At 41.9% G+C, this 24,962-nt stretch overlaps 1 protein-coding gene across 2 annotated transcripts in view; it reads right to left on the bottom strand.

Moving 5' to 3' along the window:
* TENM4 (teneurin transmembrane protein 4) overlaps positions 1 to 24,962 on the bottom strand; it is a 622,246-nt gene that overhangs the window by 353,391 nt on the left and 243,893 nt on the right. For both annotated transcript variants that reach the window (XM_054803254.1, XM_054803243.1), the window contains exons 4-5: positions 8,085 to 8,373; positions 3,511 to 3,780 (exon numbers count right to left, since the gene is read on the bottom strand). In XM_054803254.1, coding sequence (XP_054659229.1) covers positions 3,511 to 3,780; positions 8,085 to 8,307 — 493 coding nt within the window. In that variant the 5' untranslated portion in view covers positions 8,308 to 8,373. The remainder of the gene's footprint in view (positions 1 to 3,510; positions 3,781 to 8,084; positions 8,374 to 24,962) is intronic.

The following is a 24,962-nucleotide window of genomic DNA, read 5'->3' as shown; positions in this document are numbered from 1 at the left end:
CTTCATTGTGCTCTTCTCTATATTAAACAATTGCTGGCTCAGTACAAAGCCTGTTCAGGGTTACCTAAGGTAACACACGCCAGTTAACTCCAGGCTCAGATCCAAATGACCACTTCAGGAAATTCTTCTGCTTGAATCAGTCTTGCTGAGAAACAGTGCAAACTAGTATAGGAAAGAGGTTCTCCTAACTTCGTCACTAGACTTCCAGGAACCAAACTCTTCCCTGTGCATGAGTCTGAACTGTTAATGGGAGTTCACAATTTCAGCTTAGCCTACATGGTCACGCTGCAGAATAATCCTTGAGCTATATGAAGTGCCTGCTACCTTAGCAGCACAGAATGATTGCATTATCCCCAGACAAGGTGTAGTAACTTGAGCTGTCCCCTCTGTCCCTGTGCTCTGCAAAATGACTGTCCAGGTTGAGCGAAAAGCATTGCCCAACAGAGGGGAAGCCACCAGGGCTGTTTGGGTGTGCAGGATCTGAGCTCAGGGCAACGCCAGAGTTAGAACTCTAACTCTTCAGTGAAAACAAACTCTTAACCTAGTAAAAGTATTCAACCTCCAGCAAAGCCTAGGAACAGTTTAGATAAAGCAACGCATGGCTTTTCATGCCAGCTGCCGGTGCAAGTGATTTATGGACTGTGATATGCCATGGAACCAGACCACTTCATCGGTTTCCTTAAAGACAGAGGGGTGGATTGTGGCTGCACTTACAAAGCAGTGTATCTGTTCCTTCGAGGCATCACCACTCCTCAAATAAAAGCAAACCCGCTTTTTGAGGGAGCGAGACCTCTCATTTTCTAAGAACACAATAAATGTCTCAGTAGAATCGCCCTGTGACAGCTTTGGATTTACAAACATCAGAAGTAAATTCTGATTATTTATTTTGGATAAATAATGAACAGCACAAAAATTGCTGACATTAACCTTCATTGGAAAAGTTGGTTTAATGGGCCCCATAAAATCTTCTATTGATGGCAGGTTCATAAAGCTCCATATTGACTTCAGCTAAAGGCTATAACTTCTATCAATACTGTCAACAATTAATATTGACTAATAAAGGTATCCTGTAAACTGAGTCATAGCATTATGTTACTTTATGCTGCCATTAGCAAAATTTCATGTCGTCTTGAAAACATTTCTCCTATAAATCTGGGATTTCTCAAAATAGCCCGTGTGATAGCTAGCAGCGGAGGGCCAAGAGTAACGCTGCTTCTGTGCAGATGGAGGAAACACAGAGAAACCTTTGCATTTGCTAGACAAAGATTCTGTGAGCATCTCAATCTTTATTTGCTCTGACAGCTGGTTTCAGGCTGTGAGGGGTTTGTGTGCAAAAGTTTCTCACACTCTTATCTGTGCCAAGAAATTACAAAGTTAAAATGTCCAAATTTTGTGTACATTTAAGACTTTTCCTTAGTCCTCCTTCTCTTCCTCCCTTGCAACCTTTTTTTGATCCATTTATACCACCAATTCAACTGCAATCCCTATATTGAAATTATATGTCTTTCTCCCAGCTCTGTACCCATTTTTCTGACCCAAACCTGGCTGATGTTGCTCCTATCTTCCAAGGGAACTCTAAACATCAGCTGAAGCTCCTCAACAGCACAGTTTGGATCCTAATATTTTCCCTCAAGTTCCACCACCTCTTTTTTGTCAATACGAACAATACAATTACATACTGGACACCACCGCTCTCTAGATTTTATTTATGCTACAGACTTTGTATTTTTGAGTTTGATATAGCCTTTCTCATTCAAAACACTCAACACCTGAGATTACAAATGCCTAGGGCCCAAAGAAACTCCTTCTACATTTGTACAGCACTTAAAATAACCTGCAGCATGTTCTTCACCTTTCTGTCTTCCCTTTTCCAATCGCTATGACATGGGGGTTCAACAAATGGTTAGTGTGTCATTAAATTTAAGGGAAGAGGAATTGGAGGCGGTCTTAGTCCTGACATGAGTACTACTGCCTCTGTTATTAGTTTCAGTAAAGCCTTTCAAGGCATGTGCTATTGCTAATGTGTTGTTGCTAATATATAATTTCATTTGTAAGTGATCTGTAGGTACAAAGTTGCATTTGCACATGTAGAGATAGCATTACGGAAACCAGTGAAAAAGACTCCCGCAGCTAATGTAATTCTTCTCTCTTAAGGGGGGGGGGGGAAGACTAAAATACTGTACTTTTCTTAGTGGTCGTGGAAAGAAAAATGTATGGGATAGGATCACAGCTGCTTGTACACCACCATGAAAAGCACAAGAGAGCGCTTTGGATACAGGAGACAGGGATGGAAGTGCAAGGTGTTTGCTTCTGGTTGTTTTCTAGTGATTTCTTGGGGGTGCGCAACACTCTGATTGACCCTGATGATCCCTCTGATTTTTCATCAAAACACAAGGCTTGGAAGAAAAGTAATATAATCTGGCAGTGCGTGTCTGCCTGTCCTAATGGGTGCAACCCTGTAAGATACTACACAAAGAGACTTAAAAAAATATTATAAAGACAATTTAGAAAGATTCTTCTGTACATGCTTTAAACAGAAGGCTGTTTATCTTTGAACTTTGCCTAATATATCATTATCTCTGAGCAGAAACTTAATAAGCTTCTACTGTAATTTTGTTGGAGTTAAACATAAAATCATGTGGGTGGTGTATGTCTCACCGTGTCATGGCTTCCCAGGGAAAAGTTATCATCATTTGTCACTATAATACTGTGGCAAAAAGCATAAAGAGAACAAGCGATACAGTCATTTCACATCAGCTTTCTGCACGGAGCTCAAGCTCCCGATGACTTGTACGCAGTGGCTATATTAAGAAGCAGACTGTGCCATAATTGAATTAAAGGTGCAAAGGCATATAGGGCTTTGTGAACTCCTGGGTCAAGCTGCAATTGAATCAAAATCCTCTCTCCTTCCTACACTGCTTAGCAGAACTGCTGACCAAAACGTTCGCAGACCTACAAAACACATGCAGGAGTCCCCGCAGCTGGGGACACAAAGTTACAGAGATAAAAAAAATCTGTGACCTTCAGCTTTTATTTCACACGAAGAAAAAGGCTTCTAAAAATATTTCACCATCGTTTTCCTTCAAAGAGCAGTCAGGCGATTTACATAAATGAAACGGCTTCTGTCAAGGAACTGGTAAGGAAAAGAAGGAAATTATCTGCCCTGAAAATCTGTAGCAAAGATAAGAGCAGCATTGGCCAGGGGAGGGGAGATTTAAATGCTTTTTGTCTGAAAGGTCACTACAGAAAGCAGAGAGAGTATTACAGCCACTTAATGATCTCTGTCGCTGTGATAAATAAGTAGGAGCTTCTCCAGCAGTTTATTAACAAACACTCTGTAGGACAGTACAAAAGGCCATGACATGGGGCTATTAGAAGAGTGTTTTCATTGAGTCTGATAAAAAAACCCAAAACCCCGCAACACAAAACCTAAGATTAAGGTGAAGCGGTAAGAAGAGGCATTCCTGGTAGAGCTCAAGGCTGAACATCGCATGCGCTGTCATCACTTACCAGTTTCGGTATTCTCATGCTCTGTGTCGGTGAGGGTGAGGTTGGAGTTGGCCCGGCTTGACAAGCAGGAGCTGCGTCCAGACTTGGTGTTGCGTCCCCAGAGCCTCACGGGGTGCTCGGGCGACATGACCACATCTGCCTCCGTGTCGGCATCCGAGCCGGTGCTGATGGAGTAGCCGCAGTGAGGCAGCCCGATATCAGTCCGGTACAAAGTCCCATGTGTGGGTGTCACGTCTTCAAGACCCAGCTCTCGCAAAGAGAAGTTGGCTCCTGGGAGAAAACACAGCAGCCTGGTTACTCTTTAATAGGGGACAATTTAATCTAGCACAAGTCATTGGCAGAACCATTCATCCTCTTTCTTCAAGTGGGGCACAGCAGCTCCTGAGTCCCAGCATCATACCAAAGATTCCCCTGTTTTGTGGTCTTGCTTAGTGTGAGACCAAGTGACCATGCCAAGACAAAAAAGCAGCTGGATTCCTGCTTCTGGAGCCTGACAAAAACTTAGAGTGTATTTAATTAAATCATCAAATTTGAAAGCAAAGACAGATGGAGAAATGGTGGAATTCTTTAGGAGAGGTAAAAAGTAATTGTCTTGGGAGAAAAGCAAAATGAGTCATGCAATGATCAAAAGTCCTTCCATATACCTGGCAAGAGTGAGTTCTGCTCATTGAAATCCCTGAAATTATATACTGGCGATTTAAATTTCCTTTGGCGATCTCACTTTCCCCTTGCTGACCACTCACACCTTAACTGAGTTTAGCTATTCACTCTGATACAGTCGCAGCAGAGGTTATTTGGCTGCAAATAGATGCAATTGTCCAGCTGACTAAAAATACAACCGGAAAATGACTCCTGAGTTCATGTCTAGTTACTTGCAGAGCTTCAAAATCTGACCGAATCGATGTGAATGAGGCTTTAAATATTAGCACACTTTGTCTGGAAAGTTGCACAAGAAAGCTGCGGAGAGAGAGCAATTCGTGGCTCCGTTTTAATCCACATTTATTTATTAATGCGTGCTTCTATTTTTCCACCCTAAATGTCTTTAAAAGATTTTGGCCACCCGTGAATGCCTTTAGCTGCACCATGCATTTATATGGCACAATGCACCCCTGCTCCTGTTACGCTACGCCTTGATCGGGTGGATTAAGGAACTTTATCTATAACCGGTAGAAGGCATCAAGCCCTGGATCATGGCCAAATACCAACACCGGTGATCACATTCGGTCTAGCTGGCTTCTTCCCATTATTTCAATACCTAAATCCCCTGCAATAAAAAGAGAGGTGGAACCTGCCAAAGCTATGCACAGGCCACAGACTCAGTTTTAGAGCAGTGTTTGCCGCTCAGGCATGTTTTGACAAGATAAATCTGAAAGCATGGTCTCCAGGAAAGTTCAGGCCCAAACCTACCTTTGAACAGTGAAGTTCATATCTACTTATTGAAATTTGTTCATCAGGTCTGAACCTCAAGGTTGTATCCAAAACTGAGTTATGATTCTCTCCCTGCTGAAAACCACGCAAGCATGTGGCTATCCTCACATTTCCATTTGCTGATGTTAAATATCACGTTGTGGAAAAAGTGTGTTGAATAGAAACAGTCTGATTTCTACTTTTTCAGAATCTGGTTTCATGCTTGTGGAAACACCCTGGCTTGTCCCTGAGCCCTGCTGCATGGGGAAGGTCTCGTATTATAGCATACATGCATCGAATGATCGGCTGGACCCAAGTAGATGCTATTGCACTATACTTTTTCATTCACTTGACTTTGCAGCTCATAGTGGACAGAGAGAAGATGTTTGAATGCAAGGTGAATAATGGGACTGGGCAAAATTTCCATGTAAAGCTTAGAGAAGGACCTGTTTGACATCAAGAGGAAATAACCATGGTTCATCTGGTTACGGATCTACAGCTGATAGCACTCAAACTATATAAAGCATTCATGAACTTTACACCTTTTTAATTGACCAGACAAGCTTTCAGACAGAGCGGACAGAGAAGGTTGCTTGAGGCTCACACCTCGGTCAAACCCTAGGGCCTTGCTCAGGGAGCACAACGCAAGCTTACGGCAAATTAATCCATTTAACTTAATTGCAGAGCGGTCTGAGAAAGCATCCTCTTAGTCCACGGCATGAGGTAGCAAATGAACTTGACCCAAGTTATAAACACAAGGAAGCAGTATCTCCTCAGAGACTTCGCTCGTCTCTTCCAGTTTTGATTTTTTTTGCAAGGCCAGATAGTTTTTAAACCATCCTCCGTGGAATACTGGAAAATGTCATCTTTTGGGTTTGCTTGCACATTTGACTCACTGATGGCAAGTTCCACCTTCCCCTGAAACAAGCCACACTCAACATCATCAGACACATCAATGTGCAGCATGACTGATGCTCTCCAGTAACAGCAGCTCATAAATTATGAAAAATGACTGCTACAATTAACTGAAAATCAAATTTATTTGCAATAAACAGCAGGAGATGCATCGATTTTCATATTCTATGCTCACTGTTGCCTTTTAAGCTGGAAGAACTCAAGTCAATAAAAGGAAGATAATAAATATCTGAGACTTTTTAATTCAGATCTGGTCTATTTTTTCCTGTGCTGACTTGCACGTTTGCTGGCACTCTCACTCTAGGTAAAACCATTTAAATGCTGACTTGTTTATTTACTGAATTTATTTGATCAATTTGAAATGTTTCCCTCCTCTGCCTTCCAAACCAATGCAGGAGAGCAATTCACTTTGCCTTGTTGATGTTGAGCAGGCTAATAAGGCTTGGTTTCAGTTGGCACAAGCCCAGGCAGCACCACCAAGTGAGGTCCACTCATGGCTTTGTGCCAGTGGAAAATGTGGCACAGAAAGTCTGGGGTAATTGTTAAACACTTCAGATCAGTCTTGGGCCTCAGGATAAACTGGGAGAAAATTATAAACTGAAAAATATGTGGGTGATATATCAGAACTGGTGCCCTGATGTGGTTAATCTTAACTTCTCAATTAATTTCGGCCACTTAGACCAGTGTTTTTTACTGTATTTCAGTACCTTACAAAATTTTCCTAGAGAAGTATGAACTTGTGTGTAGCAAATTTATACTCCCTGTCAATAGACTGGCTTTTCTTATTTATCTTTTGTGGGCTTCTTAGGAGAAGTCTGTGGACCTGCATGGCCTCGTAGACCCTCAGGTTGAAAACCGCTGACCTGCACTAATTCAAATCTATCCTGCATGGTGAATATATTGTATGAAGTGAGCAAACTCAATGACCTAAAAGGTTTCCTTTTCTTTATAACTTCATAGATTCCTTAGAGAGGATGAAGTACTTCAGAGTTGCTAAGAGGGAAACTCCTTTTATGATTTCAAAGTATTACTTACAACACCTATTGGCCCTTTTGTTAATTATTGCCTGTTGCAGTTACCCTGAAATACAAACACCAAAGCCATGTGCACCAAGATACTTCTGCAAGTCATTTTGCTTGTGCATGCCTTAAAGATGAGTCTTGCAGCAAAACCACAAGTGCATGGTGTTTGAAGAGTGAAATTAAGCAGCCCCCAAGTTAAACGAGTGCAATTATACGTATTTGCTTTGGGCAGTCACCTTCTCCAAACTGCAGAGGGTGCGCTGGGAGCAGCTTGGGTCGGCTATTTTATGTTCATTGTCTGGAATGCTGCCTACTCTATTTGTCTTGCTTTGCCATTTTATGCTTTTCTTGATGGACTTCTAAAAATAATTTATGTGAAGCCCTGCTTGGTTTCTGAACGAAGTCACTCGTGTCTCTACAGAAAAATGAAGATGAGACTGTAGCAGGGGCCAGAAATCTACCTCACATAGGCAACATCAGCAGTGGAAATGTAGCTGCACTGACTTATGGCTAGCGATAAAAATATCTGGAATATCTATTAGGACTGTGGATCCCATGCTGGCCCTTGAACCTCCACATCTTCACAGCTACAGTGACCTGGATTCACTAAACAGACTCCTATAAGCAGTTCTTCACCACTCCTCTAATACTGGAGCATGTCACCATCTCAAACCTACAGCCTGCAAGCCATGTATAATGCCAAGGGTGGTTCATCCCATCTGCAGCTCAGTTGCCTCCCTTCTTCCAGGCTTCTTGGGTTTTGCTGTGGCCTAGATGGACAGTGTGGACAGTGGCACTCTCCCCTTGATTTCTTCTGCCTCAGCATCCTTGTTGACTTCCTTCATGACAAAGCAGGCACGTGACATAGTGAAAGGGTCTCCTGAGCAGGCAGGAACTTTCCACGCTATGTCAATATTGTGCAGCACATACACAGGAGGTCTGATCTCATGGCGGGAAGCAGCAAAGGACTGTTGGAGACAGAAAGACTAAGACACCAAAAATGTGTCTTACTAGATGCTAATGAACATGGGCTAGTGATGTCCCACTTAAGGACATTGGTTCGCACACATCCCATGTCTGTGCAATACAATGAAGATGTTCCTTGCTGCTCTCTTTCCTTAAATCTTGCTTTTGGCCTCAGAGTCCTTCAAAGGTAGCCTGCCACCCAGCCCCAGCTCTCAGCTGATTAACTCATGCTGCTTGCAGGAGCATCCTCTGAAATGTACTCACCTGCTCGGCAGAATTCATCGGCCTCCTGGTGCACCATGTCTTTGACCCGATTGCTATAGGTCAACCTAGAGTCTTGATCATAAGCCTTCAGCGTCTCGCTGGAGCTGTAGGACTTCTGGGGTACCTTGCTGTCCTCACTCTCGGCTGAAGAGCTGGTGTAGCGGCGTTCAGTGTCACGGCGCCGAGTCAGAGATCGATACGGTTTCCTTTCTTTTACATCCATGGCACCCTTGTCTGAGTATTCAACATTAAAATAATGACGTCTGTGTGGTGGTCAGATTGGAATAATCTGAAAGAGAATAAAAGAAATAGGATCTAGGTTCACGCCTTTGGGCACCTGCACGCTAATTTGCCTTCTTTATACATTCTTGCACTGAACAAAAGAGATGTTACTTAACGGACTGCAGGAAAACCCTCTTAGAACAATTACCGATGGAAAGTAAGTCTCAATTATGTGTGACTCATTTAATAATTGCCACAGCTAGCGGGACACATACGCGCAGCAACCCACATCTGTCTGAACTGGGCACGCACTTGGGGATTTGAAACTGATGGTGATTTTCTTCTGTGTCTTCCTGCCACGAAGTGATTCAGACACATCCAGGAGGCATGTATTTGGTACATCAGTCACCTAATCTCTGGGAAATCAGGCAGTGCTGAAATGTCTCTATTTGGGCAGCCAGAGGACTTTGCGAAAAATGCTGTCCTATAGTTTTAAAAGTGCTTTGATAGATCGTGAGGTTAGAAGGAATTAACAAAAGAAATAGAGAGTGTGAGGAGGCATGTGCGAAGGGAGAGGGAGGAAGGAATGAAGGGGTGAGATATGGATGGAAATAGGATGAAAATATCTTTTTATTCAGAGGGCTCATCTTTACTCAGCTGGAAATATATTAGAACTTAAGCAGAGTTGAGAAAGTGTAAATAAATGATAGTGCTCTGCTTCATGTAACAGCATGGCCTGGGATTTATGCCTGTGGGAAAACCAATGTATATATGCACCAGTATGCAAACATACATATCTGCACACAGAGAAAATTAATATCAGAAATAAAACACGTTAAAAGTATTTTTGTCAAAATAATTAATAAATTGTCTTTTCACTTTAAGCTTATTAAATGCAACAGAAGCCATAGGAAAAAAAAGTCGATGACTTTCAGCAAGATGGTAAAATATGTTTTTGAATACCTAAACTGGTTTATGAGGAAAAATACTGATAAAACCCACAAACCAGACATTGAAATCTGTAATTACAGGCTGAGTTTCTTAGGAACTGAGTCCTCCTGACTGCTAAAGAACAGAAGCTGAATCTCTAAATGCCACACCAGGATGTTGTTGTTTACTAGTACTTAAAAACAGAAAGGAAGAGGATTGGAAAACACCTATCAGTTCTCCGTCTTTTTCATAGCAAATACGTATGGAAATGCATTGGCAAGGACTGTGTCACGTTCCGTTGGCATTTCTCTCTTGAAAGGCTAGATCTGAACATGCTAATGAAATCTTACTCCTTCATGACTCTCAGACCCCAGCCTCGCGTTGGATGCTACACCCTGGATTTGTGTTGCAGCACACCATGACGGTGGTGCAGTACTCGAGGATGGACATGCTGGGAGCTTGTGAAGGGATGTGGTGTAACGTAGCGTTTGCGGCTCTCAAAACTATGAGCCTGTGAAGGACGGAAGACTCTTAGCAGAGGTTCTGATAACCTACAAATCATAATACTCATGCAGAAGCTTGAAGATGACATTTTATTATGAATTCTTCGCTTGCCAAGCTGTCTGGCACAAGCATAACTAAGCAAATTCTTGGGTTGAAGAGAGACTGCAGGAGGCAGCAAGACCTGCAGGATGGCTGTGAGACACACCTGCAGCTGGGCAAAGAAAAAGAGGGTCCCACTCCTATTTCTGCAGTTCTGACTTTGCTAAAACTGCTCTCTGCGTTTTGTCCCTTCAACCTCCAACCTCCAAAATGAACTTTGCAATGACAGAACCCAGTTCTGACAGCTTGTTCGGTTTCTGTGGCACTCTTCCCGGAAATTAAGACACTACTTTAAAAAAAAAAATCCACTTAATTCTCTCCCAATGTATTCCAGTGGTGGCAGGAGACCAAGTTCGCACTTCCTATTTGTCAGCAAAACGCGTAGAAACTATTGAACACAAATGGAAGGATGGGGAGGAAGGGGAGCGGGTCTTATAATTGAGCTTTACTTAAGTCATCTGCAGAGATTTGAGCACCACTTTGATTTTAAACGTGTGTTTAAAGCCACCAAACTCTCTGACTTAAATTCATTCATGAACTATGTAAGTTCAATACAGTGAATGCAAATGGAATTACTCACCAGCCAAAATTTACACACATTAAATGATTTACAGAATAAGGGTCTGAGAGGTGCAAAACCTAATGTAGAACCTAATGCCTGAATGTAGAAGCAACAGGGAAGGAAATGGTGTTATGCTAAAGGGCTGATTTAACATAGTAATAGTGTGTAAGAGATCTACCAAATATTGGTAGATATTTTGCTGCATTGAATCAAACATATTGGTACTTTCACACTTGAGAGAGGTAAAAGGAATAGAACATCGGATTGCTTTTCAGTCCACTGGCTTCCTCCCTTAAAAAAAAAAAAAAAAACTTTTTGCTTGAAAAATTGTGACTTTTTTTTTGCAACTGTTATTGAATTTGTTTGTCTCCTTTATACCATCTCTGTTTATGTGAAATCCTCAAAAGGAGCAGGTTTGTTATACCTTTTAATAAAACACCTTAAAACAGGCTCCTTCGCAACGGCACAGTACTAAGAGCTGTTATAATGAACACTGAAATTGTGCTTTATTGTCATGGGGGATGGAGATAGCAAAATGTGAGCGAGAAGCGGTTGCTATATTCTATAAGAAATAAATAAGGAGGCTTCTACCTGCTCATGAGTATTGCAGCAACTCCTACCAAGGGCCAGTCATTTAAAAACCCGCTAGCGGGAGAGGCGCACGTGCCAAGAAAACCTTTCTGCACAGTTAGAGCCACAAGGTACAAACAGGGTCTGTAATTACCATTAGTAACCTTGCAACTTAGGAAATGGCCAAAAAACCATCAGGAAATTGACTGAATTCCCACCAGATGAAGGTTTTTCTTTGCGTAAAGAAAGGTGCTGAAAAACTGACATTCCTCCTACAGTTCATCAAAAATAGCCCTGTAAATTTGCACCATTCGCATACACATTTCTCTATAACAGTGCTTCAATTCCCAATTCATTCTTTATAAATTTAACTCTCCTCAGCCCTTTCTTTCTCTCTGTCTCACCACTTGTCAGGAGACACTTTTCCACTAGAAAGGTCACCCCCAAAACACATAATGAAGATTTTTTAAATTTTTTTTCTTTTTTTTTTTTAAGAAGGAACTTTTGCATTAACTGACTTAAGTAAGTTTCCAGCACCTCTCCATGGACACCCAGTTCTTGTCATATCATTTTTATGGCCCAGTTCCCAGATGGTTTAGATACTTTGCCTTCGCTGTAGTTGTTTCGTCAGGGAACTTGCCTCATAGTGTTTCTGTGATAGATTATTATTTTTTATCTGCTACTCCTCGTGTCTTGATTTCACTTCTGCTACAATTTCACCCGTGCCATCAACACCTCACATTTTTCCTGACTTCTCTGGAACAGGGCGAATACAGAGGATCACAGTCGTCTCAGTTACATACTCAAACACCAGTTTCGTTCCGCCTCTAGCTCATGATTACTCCTCATAATTTTAAAAGCTTACATAAACTTGCTGGACCTGCTATAAAAAAACAAGGCTTCTAATATTGTCCTTTCCATCCCTTCACTCTTTATCCCCCCATAAAAGTACAAAAGCCTTCTGCTCTGAGCTGTTTCTATTTAGAAGGGACTTTCTTGCCCTATAATGCAGTGTTTCTGGCTCAGTCCGATTCTTTCATCACACTGCTGACTGTATAACATATCAAATTTTGCCTTTTTTTTTTTTTCTTTTCTCCAGGCCAATTAATGGCAATAGCCATTCTTATTTTTGTCAGTCCTCAGAGTGTACAATCCCAGCTGGACCACAAGCTGGTTTGGAGTACAATTCGCAGCAGAAGCATCCTTCAGGCTTTACTTACTCAAATCAGAAAAATCCCACTGACCCTAGAAAGGGTTACTCACATGCTAAAGCCTTGACATAGTTATATTTTTCAGAGGTGTGGGACTTTTCTCACATCCTTGCATGTATGTCAAGAAGCAGAACAAAAACATCAGCTTTCTAGTTCTGGTGCAGTAGTGCAGTAAACTCAATGCTTATTTGTAGCTTTTTTTATTTTGCTTTTGCTTTGGTTTGCTCCCAAATAATCCTTTTTATTATGTTTTATCCTTTATATCTATCCTCCTCATTCTCGGTTCTGTTGCTTTTTGTTGCTCTTTGGAGCTTTGATTAACCACACTGGCTTTGTGCTGCAGAATCGCACTCAATGAATGGCAAGGGGAATGATTTATTTTCTGAGTCACTGCTCAAAAGACAAACTTCCATCAATCAAAACCCAGACAAGAGAGTGTGACACCGCAAAGCGATATGCTAGGAGGTGCTTACAGCAAAAGGGACAGGTGGTCTTTGATAGCTGACTTACATTGCAGGTCACTAATCACAGAGATTAGCAGCAAGGTGATAGACAGCGCCTGTTCTGGAAGGCAGCATGTCATATCATCCAATTTTCTGTCAAAATGTGAGGGTTTAAATGGTAGAGATAGCTTTATATGTTTCCTATATAGTTATGGCAACTGGGTGATGAGAAGGCTGGAAGAGTGAAATATCTTGTCTCCATGAAAACGTGACCATGAATCCTGGTGGGTTGATTCAGTCCACCGTTGTGCTGGGGGAAGCAAAGCGCCTTCCCAGAGTCGTCTGTTTTCCTCCGCAAAACTGCCTATGCAAAAAATGGCATCATCTTACTTGGCAGGGCCTGCTTTTTGTCTTCTTAAAGTAGATCTTCTCATTCCACTGCTTAAGGCAATTTTTCTCCTGATTTTTTATTGCTACTGCCCTTTGTAGAATGAGCACAGCCGCAGAATACCGAGCAGCAAGCTGGATTTTATTTTCCCTCCTTTGGGCTCCACAAATCTAATCGTTAACTAAGACCTAATGCTGATAAGTAGTGAGCAAGTATCCTTTTCTTCACTTTATGGGGGAAGAGATGAGGCATGGGAAGTTAAAGGGACTTGCTTAAGGTGGTACAAGAAGAAAGCAACAGAACCGAGAGCAGAGTCGTGATCTCCTGGGCAGAGTCTGACACTGAGCCCTGGATTTTTTGTGAATCAAGTCACATAAGCACAGCAGAATACTTAATTTAAAAAATCTTGGCCAATGCATGTCTGAAATCTTTGTGTGAGAAGAGTAGTATGAACCTCAGGTATTATTAACAAGATGCTCTTTGATGTTTGGATAGTGCCCTTCAGTCAGAAAGACTGTGGAGCATGTACAATTGCAGTTGTGTCCGACCAGTGAAATCCCATGGTGAAGGATGAAAACCCCACTCAGAGTCAGAAGAGAGACAGTTTTTCACCACGTTGTACATTAATCTTCTCCAACATACCAACAGATACCGGGGTCAGACCAGCAATATTATTTGTGAAGTTAGCTCCAACCAAAGATGTGAGTTCAGATGCTTAAATGACTTTGTGGCTGTGGTTATTAACATCCTACACCAAGTTAATTCATCACTTGATATTTAACATCTTAATTGAAATAAGGCAGTCCACTGTGACAGTCCCACCACACTTCCATGGGGATGCAAATGACTGGTGTGAGGCTCCATATTCTGGTCTCGTGGCACAAAATGTTGAACCTGGGAAATCTTATTTGATCATTTCCATTGATATTGCCTGCCATTCCACACCTGGTCTAAAGCACAAAGCCGGCATAAGTGTAGTGCTGAATATTCAGCAGATATTTAAGCATGTGCTTAGGAGTGATTCAAATCAAATTTGTATCGCCAGGTGATCAGAGGCTGCAATAATCTGATCGTAGCAAATACACAACCATGGATTAAACAGTGTGATGCTATTTACCAAGTTTCTGGGAGATTCTTCTATAACATGAAAGACTCCTGTGGTTTTTTTATTAAACTTTAAGCTTCAGATTTATAACAGAGGTTCAAATCCCAGGAGGTCTTTGTAGGAAATAAATTAAGCTGTAGGTATAACATCCTCTCACATTTTTGGCAAAGGCTTTGGAAAGAAGCAAGCACAAGAGAGAAGAATGAAGAGTCGAGTTAACACTGCTTGGCTTCAACCCAGTGCTCGAAGAAAGTAACAAAACCTCCCTTTTCTGGTCTCAACCACTAAGCCTTTCTTCTACTGGTAAGAGACTTGCTAGGCAATCCTGCCCGAAAGATGTGGTTTGTGACCTTTTAATGAATAAATCTAAAACTGCAATGAGCTGGAGGCCCAGAAAAGCCTGAAACAGTAGTTGAGATTTGAAGTAGGGTGGGAATGGATAAAGGGAGCTGGAATGCAATTATCTCAATTATTTCTGGACTGCAAACCCCTAAGTCTTCCCTCATGGGCTGCAGCCCTTAGCCTGTGCTAGGGGAAGATTTTTGGGGCCAGAAGTTAAAAAAGCTTTCAAATAGTTTTTGACTAATGTAAGCAGTTTGCAGCTGCAGTCATCAGAACCCTACTCTGATTTTCCCCCAAATGAAAATTACTTCGGAAACAATTTTATTTTTATATTGAAATACTCTTTATTAGTCTATTTAGCCATTCTTGGAAGAAGTAGGTTTTCTTTGGAACCTCAATTTAATAGATAATGCATAAAGGTATTTAAATCATAAATGCCAGAAGAGCCAGCCTGGAAATGTAGACGGATTTAGGTTCAGCCTGCAAATTTTTCCTGTCTCATTATGTCAGACTCAAGGTTTGGGTGTGTGATGTGCCAGTGAAACCAGCCTGTGTATCAGTGAGTCCCAGACTGAGAAAGAGCCGTGGCATCTCCACTGCATGTAGTCACTGAATGAATTCCACTAAAGCATTCCCATTCTTCCTCCATCACACACCATCTGCTGATCTGGGCTTTTACCTGGGATACAGAAGGCCAAGATTTAAATCCTTAATCTGAATTAGACTTGACAAAGTCTTGAATGTGTCTCAAACATCCCAGGTGAAAGCCCTAGGCACAGGCTTCCTCAGACTGCTTGAAGGAGTCTTTTTCCTCCAGAAAAGAAAAACAGAGTCTGCTTTGTCTTCTGAAAAGCAACAAAATGTATTTGATAAATCTCTAGTCATCTTCTAGACAGTAAGACAAGAATGGTACAAGGCTCACTCAGGGTGGTAAGCTTTGTACCCACTCTTGGGTAAGCTTTGTATCTAATCCTTAGTGGTTTGCTGTGGCATACAAGGAACTTTTACTACAAATTAGTGACTCATATGAAAATGGAGCAAGAATCCCAGGACAACTTCCATGCACACCCTGTGCCATTCAACCTCTTCATCCCACCATTTGGTAAGGGAATACCCACACTTGGACACACTCCCTCTGTCTCCCTGCTTTTATGCCAAGCAAACTGAACAAGAAAACTATACATCTTTATTAGCCCTGTACGGACTCGATGCAGTCATGGGCAATGTCTGCATTGCTGCGAGCTTCTAGGAAAAATAGGAAGAAACAAAGGCTCTTATCTGCATATAGATATACAAAGTATATCTTTCTGAGGCATCAGAGGCCAGCTGAATTCTCTTTTACACAGAAGAACTTTTGACAGGATTGCTCATTAATTACTCAAGTAGCTGATTATACTCAACAACTTCATGCCTGTTGTGTGCCATGCAGTTGTGTCTAAGAGTTGACCATCCTGTGAAGAGCTCCTGAAATCACGCACAGGAGAATGATTAGACTGGGTCAGACCAAAGGACCATCAAGCCCTGCATCCTGTCTCCCAGTGGTGGGTCCTTTGGAAGAGCAGAAGGGGAAGGTGGTTGGGAACAGCTATTTAAGGAGTATGGTTGGTCCTTCTCCTCAGTACATTTCCAGAAGACTGGGATTCGGCAAAATTTTTAGCTGGACCATCATGGACCTGTCCTCTGAGAGTTTGTTTAATTCCATTTCACATTTAAATACTTTTGGCTTTGCAACATGTCGTGCGTAGTCCCACAATGTGATTTTGTGTTGTGTGAAAAAGTATTTGTCTCCTTTAAACTCACTGCCTGGTGTGTGTACGTGTCTCTTCTATGGGGATACTGATGAGCTCACAGCCCTTTCCACAAGAACAAGGCTTTGAATTCATACCCACTCTCAGACATACCTGATTTTTCACTATTATTCATTATTTCTGCTCTCACAGAAGCGAACTGAATAAGGGCTGAGACTCTTTTATGAAAGAAGGCATGGCTGCCTCTCTGCAGTCACCACTGCAGGATCTAATCCTGCCTCTAAAAACATTGACACTATCAGGAGTGGCTGTGTTTGCTGCAGAAAAACTAAGAAAGAGAAAACTGTTGGTAGAAAAAATTTAAAGCATAAACCTTGTCATGTATCTGTATCCTTTTGTAAAATTATCATGTGTGAAACGGAGTTCAGAGTGCATCTCCTGCTCTATACCCTTCGGACGCAGCCCAGTGTATGACCTGCTCACAGGCTGACAGCTTGAATTGGAGAGGTGTAACGTAAAACTTGCAATACTGAATTTTTTTTTTTTTTTTTTTTTTTTTTGGTGGCTTGGCTTGGCTGTGAAAATAGTAGAATAATAGTTTAAGTTTGCATTGGCTTTCACTGCTGCAGTGGAATGGCCAGGGATGCCATAGGCTCAACTGAATTTGGAGCAATATACTCAAAGGTATGCTAAAAAAGCATCGCTAAGAACAGATTCATTTTGTACCTGCCTATTTATTAACACTGTTTATAGAGACACTCTGCAGAACAATATGACAGAGAACTTCCTGCAGCAGAGGGAAACTCTCACCTAAGCAGGCAGGACAAACAACACAGGGAAAAGTGACTATTACCGTCCCTCTTCTGCCGACAAAGGCAAGTATCTTGTCCAGGTCACAGGATTCAAGTAACTAACACCTAAAACTCCTGCAAGATTAGTCACAAGGCCAGCCTGTCCTTGTCTTCCTACAGTATCTTGTGTAAAATTGTCACTGCTTTTGTCGCAGATGCTTGGTACTGGGTAATCTGTCCTTGCTTTCCTTCAGCAGGGAAAGGAACTAGCCTGCTTTCTTGTTCTGATAAAATTCCCCAAAGAGTCCGACTTCAAACTAAGTTTATTAAAATATGAATTATCTGTAAAAAGACTGCAAAGGCCCATGAATTGATTTCTGATTTTCTATGGACTTATTTTAGGACTTCTCTGTGAGATAATCAGAGTGCATTGAGAGATGCTAGGGATTGATTAATCAGTATAACCCCTACTGTGTCCAAAGCTTAACTTTCAATTACACATCAAGCTTATGCAGTAGGCAGTATGTTTTTCTTAGGTAAAATGCCTATGGGGGAAAAATAGAGAGATAAAAATAGCAAATTAGGAATAGAAAATAATTGCTATTTGTTTTTTTTTCTTAAACAAAGGGCTCCCTCATTGGAATAACAAGGAGAGATATCTAAGAAAGGATTTTAAGCAGATGCAATCCCTCTTACAAAGACAACTCCATCCAACATCCCCACAATTCTCGGTCTGTTTGACACTGACTACACTCTGGCAAGAGGACTTACACCAGATTGCTGGGTTGCAGCTCAGTGCTGACAAGTACGGGGTATGAACCTCCGAAATGGACCTCAATGCACTCTTCCAGATGCACAAATGCTGCAGGACTGCAAGATGTATTAAGGAGGAGGCTTAATAAGGTAATGCGAAGTGATACTGTAGATGAGGTGAAAATATAAAACATTGCATTTATATTATCCTTGCAAATTTCTGCTTTCCTACTTGCCCAAAGATATCAGAATAACAGCAGGATTTATTTTTATTTACTTTTGGGTTTTTTTTACCACCATAGTAAAAACTCGGAAGGTAAAATTTAGATTCTGATTTTATGCTTCAGTTGTAAATCTGCATGGTGGGGTGAACAGGCTAACCATATAAGTAGAGTTTGTCTCACCTAACTTTTAATATCAGTCCTGCAAACTCCTGCAGCCAAACTAGTCACACTTGATTCCTTCTGCAATCAGTGAAGAAAAAAAGTCATTTCTGGGGCAACATTCTTTAAAAGAAAACATTTTATACATCTATTACAGACATAGATAAATTATTACCTAGAAGTGACTCTTTATTGACTCCAAGGAAACCCTACGTTCACGCGTTCAAGAGTAGGAATCTGAGTTTTGCTGGATTAACCACACTGTAGAGTTCTTCATTGATGTTGTTGCATGATTGTGATTTTTTAATGATATAGCCATTCAAGGAGGTACATTTGCATCTCTCCCATGTTATAGGCAGAACAGACAGGCAGAAGAGAGGTGACCCGAACGAGGTCATGTAGGAAGTCACTGGCAGAGACTGCACAAACCCTCAGCTCCTCTTTGCACTTCAGAAGCCTCTTTGCTGGTATTCTTGGATTCTGTGCCAGTATTCATGAAAGCTAGATATTTTTCACATTTTTCAATAGATAAAATGCTAGGTAAGAGATTAAGTGGTTCATCCAAGCCCAAACTGGAAACTAAATTCTGGATTATTGTACTAAGATCACTAATTTAGTGACAAAGTAATAAGTCATTTGGTTTTCTGTCTGGCAAAACAGAATGACTTATTAAGTCATTCTTATAATGAAGAGGAAGTTTTTATATCATTTAACAAAACGAGTGGAAAGGGTCACTGGTCTGAAGGAGAGCATTGCTACTATGCTCAGGAATCCAGCTGGAGGAATATTCAGCAAAAAAGACATTGAGGGAAGAAAAGGGAAAAGGAAATGAAGGGGTTGGGGAGGGGAGAAGGCAACTGAAGACATAAATGACTCCTCTTAGCCATACCTTTAATGACTAGTTAGACCAAAGATTAGAAGTAATTGAACTAGCTCTCAGTCAACAAAAGATGCAAATAGATTGTAAAGCAGAGTAGGATTACATTAATTTACACTAAACCAGGAGTAATGAGTTAGTGTTTGTGCAGCGCTTAGAAAGCAGAAAGTGCTGTATAAATGTTAATTATTACTATTTGTTTCAAATAGATGCAACAAACACAATCTTTTATATATCTTACAAGGTAAAAGACAAAAAAGCAAAACTCAGTAACAGGCTCCCCACCATTTAACGGAGAAGTAGCAGAGAGCATTCTGGAAAACACAGAGTCTTATTCAGTGGCTATCTGAATCGCAGACTTTTCAGTTGAAGTCATAAGGTAACTTTCTGTCTCTAGAAAGTCTATCTTCTGGAAAGTGAAATAAAAAAAAAAACCCACCCAAAACACCAAGGCTGGGTGCTTATCATGAGGCCACTATCCCCGCAGTGTACTGTGTGCATTTCTGACCTTGCACAAGGTCAAAAGTCAAGAGAATTTAAGAGATCAAGGTTTAAGTAGCAAGTAAACCATCTTCCTTTTGGACCATGCAATCATTCCTGAGATGGAGAGATAGTTACGTCTACTGCTGAGGAGCAAGAGTCTGGGAAACAGCACTAGTTTCTCTTACACCTAGCTGTACCACTAATTTATTGTGTGATCCTGGACAAGGCATTTAACCTTTTGGACCCATTTTATGAAAAACAGATATAACCATTCTCAGCTGTTTCACAGCCAAGTAAAGGCTCTTGTTTGATGCTTTTAAGCATGCCATTTCAATAAATAATCTATAAGACATGTATCACTATTAAGAATTTGACCGAGAGAGTCTAGAAGTCTAACAAGAAACTTATTAGGTGAGATCATAAAGTTTCAGGATGGATTCTGGGCCATGACATGCTAATGATTTGCAAAGATTATTAGGCTCGTCAGAATCATGGACATAAAAGAATCCTAAAGCAAAATGCTTATCTGCTTTTTTTGCAATAAATTCTTGACCCAATTTCCTTCCTACCTTGGCAAACTCTTGCAGAGAAGAATGATAAATAGCAGAGGTCCAACCATTTTGTATGTTTTAAAAATTGCAAAGGATAATTCAATTAAAAAAAGTAATTTATATGAAAGAAATATTTTGCCAGGATATGAGCTAATAAAAACTTATATTTAGTGCTCATGATTTTTAAAGCAGTATACAAATGTTAATTTATTAGCTAATAGTTATATCTGTAAAGAAGGAAGTGGTACAGATGGAGACAGAGGAGACAGCAACATCCTCAGTCATAAGTTCCTGAAGCCAAATGTCTCATTGTACATATCATTGCCCAAGTGAAGCTGGATCAATGCTTACATCTGTTGGATGCAGAAATCCACAGGAAATCCAATTGCCAAGAATCCTTTAAACACAACTTTGTTTTTACCAAAGTTCAGGCTCCTGGGTTTGCAAATGTCAACCGCGGTGGAGGAATGGTTCCACGTTTCAACATTTCTCATGACAAACCCAGCTTCTGATGTTCCTTCCTGCTAGGGCTCAGCCACCCCGCTGCTTGCTGCCTCCCTGGGGATACTGATGCAGCTGTTTGTAAAACCACACCATAAGCAGAAGCAGATCAGGGAAATGGTCTGGAAATAAAAAGAAAAAGAGCCCTTATCTGCCAAACCCTTACCTTTTTATTTTTTTAACCTACTCCAACTTTAATTGGGCTAGATTAAAATCAATCTGGTTTTAGAGCGTGGTTTCACAAGTAGTTGCACTGGCTGAGGCAAGAGGTCAGTACACTGGGGTGAGAAGGAAAACAGACTGGGAAAATCTTTTCCACCACCTACACTGGAAGATGGAACCCTATCCATTTTAGGTCATGGCATGCAGTATCTCTCCTGATCTAAAAATCTGTATTTCTAGCCAATTTTCAAGCAGTAGAACAGGGGGGTGGGGTGCATGTCTAATAACCCTTCTAAAACATCTTCTCCAGCTGTAGCCCCTACCACCCATGATCAGATGCATATTTTGTAACTCTGAGAGATAATATCGCTCCATTTCTGCCAAGAGAGTTGCTGCTGCTTCGTGGAAGCTGCCTTGCTGAAACCCCTCTGCTTCATGTCCACACCTCATCCATTTCTCCTTGCTTACAGACTGAAGTTTCTCTGTCTTTAAATGGAATTTCTGTTAATACTTTATTGTCTCTGCCATGTCTTTGCCACCCTGTTTTCAAGAAAAGTTGAAAACTGTTGAAAGCAAAACAGTCAAATGCAGTCAGCATTTTCTTCCTCTTTTTCTTCCCTTTTATTTTGGTAGCAATTACTGGTATCCCATATAGAAGAAATGAATGTAAAAAAAGCAAACAAAAAAAGATTAGATCTTCCCTACTGCCTCAGAGATTTTTGTTTTGTAAATCATACTGCATGTAAGCTATATTTTAAGAAAAACAAAACACTTTTTTTTCTCCCCATATTTCTGACCGGTGAGGAGTGAATTTGTTGTGTCATCTCCTGACTGGCATTGGGTTTTACACCAGCAATGGCTTCTGTGAACTGCGCAGTTGATCCAAAGCCCATTAAAGTACATGGAAGTATTTTTCATTCATTTTACTTGGGGAGTAAAATGGGCCTTTATAAGCTCAGCTCCCTGTACAAAACTTTCAATGTTCACGTTTATGGTATGGGCTGCACTGCGTCATATTTCAGCCTTCAAAACTGTCAGTGCTGAGGATGAAAAGGAATAAAATTAAGAAATTGGAGTCTTTTGGAAATCTCCTTCCCAGAGTGAGCCAAAATGAACCTAGGAAGAGACATATAAGAGAGCACATTGGCATTTTTTTCAGATGTAGCCTGTGACCTTGGGAGCCTCTGATTTGCAAGGATCCCCCCGAGGACCTTCAAGGGGGCCTGGGTTTGATGGAGCAGGTATTTCTCCAAAATTAGGCTCCTTTCTGGCATTATAAGCATAGTGCCTACTATAATTAAGGCATTTTTGAAGTTTTCATTCCATAATTATATTTAGCTGGGTTCTGGGGGAGCCTCACGTTGAAGCTGTCATTAAACACGTCCAATGCCGCGTTGGGTCATTAGGCTTATAAACAGGTTGAACCTAAACACTGGGCCCTGTGCATTTAAGCTGATTTCTTGGGTAGGTAAAGAGATATTTATATTTTCATTTAAGTTGAGTGATACCAGCACCTGCCACTTGCTCTAAACAGAGCAGTTAACCCATAACTCCCTCTGTCAACTCCTGTTGACGGAAAGCAAAGCAGATAAATTAATGGCTCCCCTGAGAGCAGCGAACGGAGAAGACTCATGTAAACAAATACCTCACAAAATACAACTGTATTAATGGGAATGGAAATGAAAGAGGAAACGCTTCTCCCCATCCTTGATAGGCACAGCAGGCTGGAGGCAAACACCCACAACGATGCTAAAGGTGGGAAACACACACCAGATGCTGAGCAGCTCGTGCAACGGCAGTTAGTGCATCCCCAAAGCAGATGAAAATATTTCAGCCCCACCGGCACCACTGACTGGGATGTCTTTGCAGCTTCCTTGCAGCGTGTGGATGTGTAAATACTACCCTTGCCCCTCTGTGCAGGCACGCGCACGACGTCTTGCTGCTGGCAGATGCGCCCCGCAAATGGTGGTTAAAGGCAAAAGGAAGGAGGATAGGGGATTCTTTTAAAAATCTGCTTTGCTCTCAGGGAAACACAGATGCTGATCCATGCTCCTTGGTTTCTGCCCTCATCTGAGGGGAGGTTTGGTATCTTCAGTCGTTCTGTCCCAGATGTATGGGGGATGTGGTGCTGTGACATAAACTGAAGAGCGTTCAGCTATTTCCTCTGTCAGAGGACAAGATGGAGACATTTAGATATCCTGGTGATGGCAATCTAATCAAAAGCCAAACCAGTAGCTCAGTTGATCAGGCCCCAGTTTGGGAATGAATCTAATTAAGAGATTTGCGGCCCCCCCCATCTCAGTGATGTTCCTTCTCAAATCTGCTTCTCCCCTTTTTCCTGTGATGGGAAACTCTGAATTTTATTCGTTTTTCCTGTGACTGCTTATTTAAGCTTTTGAGTGCCCCTGGGCACCAGAGGGTTTGTGCACCTTGCAGCCTTCCGAGGCAGAGAAATATTTGTGTAGACAAAAAAATAAAGCAAAGACCCTTCCCTATCTCAACCTGACTGGTCATTTTTACCCATGCATGTCTCCTTCCTTGAGATAATACAAGCATCTCTGTGACTCTCATCTGGTATAAAATTATTTCAGAAATGAAATAAATCAAATTAATTTTTGCAGACCAGGTGTCCAATCTAATTCACTGCTGCATGGTGGGACTGGGTGTAGGGCAGCCAGGATCTGCTCTTGGCCAAAGCTATGGGCTAAAGGAGGATTTATGGGAGACCATAATTCTGTGTTTAGGGTAAAGGCAGGTCCCACATCCTTGTCACCCTGCTGTCCTGGTCAGGATTGCACCATAACTCCAGTCTGCTTTACATCCCCAGATATTGCAACATCTGGATGAGATGGTGTGAAGAATTTAACCAGACTAGACAACCTTAAGCGTCTTTTTGCCTCCCTTGCATGCCGGCTCATCCAGGAATGTGGAGGAGAAGCCTGTAGCTGAGCTTTCTCTTGGGCGTTAGGCTGCAAATTGTAATTCAGGGAAGGATGTGTGTAAGGGGGGACGAGTGCAGCATCAAAGCAAGGAGCTGTAAATGGAAATCTTATTCACATGTGTTTTACCTCCTACCCTGGCATTGTTTAGTGTCTGTACGTTGGCTTGGACTGGAGCCAATGAGTCAAACAACATCCTACGTGTAATTATATGCTTAATGGAAACAAGCGGAGGTCTCCATGGCCTAGATTTGGAGAGGATTGTTTCATAAGTAGTTGCCTCTTAGGAAGTGGGGGGGAAGAACATGCATAAGCCAAGGAGCTAAAGTGACTTCGGAAAGGCACCAGTCGTGGTGGGAACGCACGGTCTAGGGGCTCTGCTGTTCTCCCCAGCCTGCGCTAACAGCAGTCAGTGGGTGCTGCGGCACCTCCTCGGTCAGTAAATAATGAGCAAGAAGTTGCACCAAGTGGTCATCTTACCCTGCTGAGGGCCTGCCAGCTGCAGCTCTGAAAGCACGTGCTGGTGTTGATGCCAAAAGCAGAGACCAGGGGTGTGACAGAGGTGATCCGGCCAGACCTGCAGTGACAGGCAGTATTTCCCTCCCAGCCCAGTTTTCCACATTACCCTTTCTTTTAGAGGTTAATGGTCCTATAAGGGCAGCAGCAATAAATAAATGTGCCTACCCTGGAGCCTCATTAGTGTAAAGCCCAGTGTTATAATTCAATTTATTAACCCTGCATAAGCTGGGTTGGCACGAGGATGGCAGGTGTGAGCCTCCTTCCACCTTCCCTTCCACCACCTCTGCTGCGGCAACAGCAGGAGAGCAAGCAGAGCTGGGATTGGTAATATTTTAAGCCCTTAATTTTATGCTGCTGTGCAAAGCTGCTCTCAACGGGAAGGCTCTGCGTAAATGTACGGGGAAGGGGTGTTAGGATCACAGACAGACACCGTCAAGATCCTGGCCTAAGGCAAACATGCCTGTGGTTCTCTTGCTTCACGCTTTTCAGCTTGCATTAGCTGATCCGTATCGGAGTGGGCAGCTGTTTCATGGGGGAAGGAGGAGAGAAGGTGTAGACCATGTGTCTAACTCCAGGATTTTGGAAACAAGGTAAATGCAATAGGGAAGGGGCAGAGGCAATGGCAGGGACCCCAGCGTTGGGCTCAGGGTCTGTCCAACACTTTCTCCTATAGGACTGCAGAGGGACAAACGCTCCAGGAGAGCGCTTAAGCAGTATATTAATTATGTCAATATTAGTAGCTAGCCTCTCTGTGTCCCTTTCTTGGCTGACACCTCTAACCCCTTTTCTGGCCTG

The sequence above is a fragment of the Grus americana genome, chromosome 1, assembly GCF_028858705.1.
Source record: "Grus americana isolate bGruAme1 chromosome 1, bGruAme1.mat, whole genome shotgun sequence".
In the NCBI taxonomy this organism is placed as follows: Eukaryota; Metazoa; Chordata; class Aves; order Gruiformes; family Gruidae; genus Grus; species Grus americana.
Note: the sequence above shows the minus strand (reverse complement) of the source record. Positions and strands in the feature narration are given on the sequence as shown.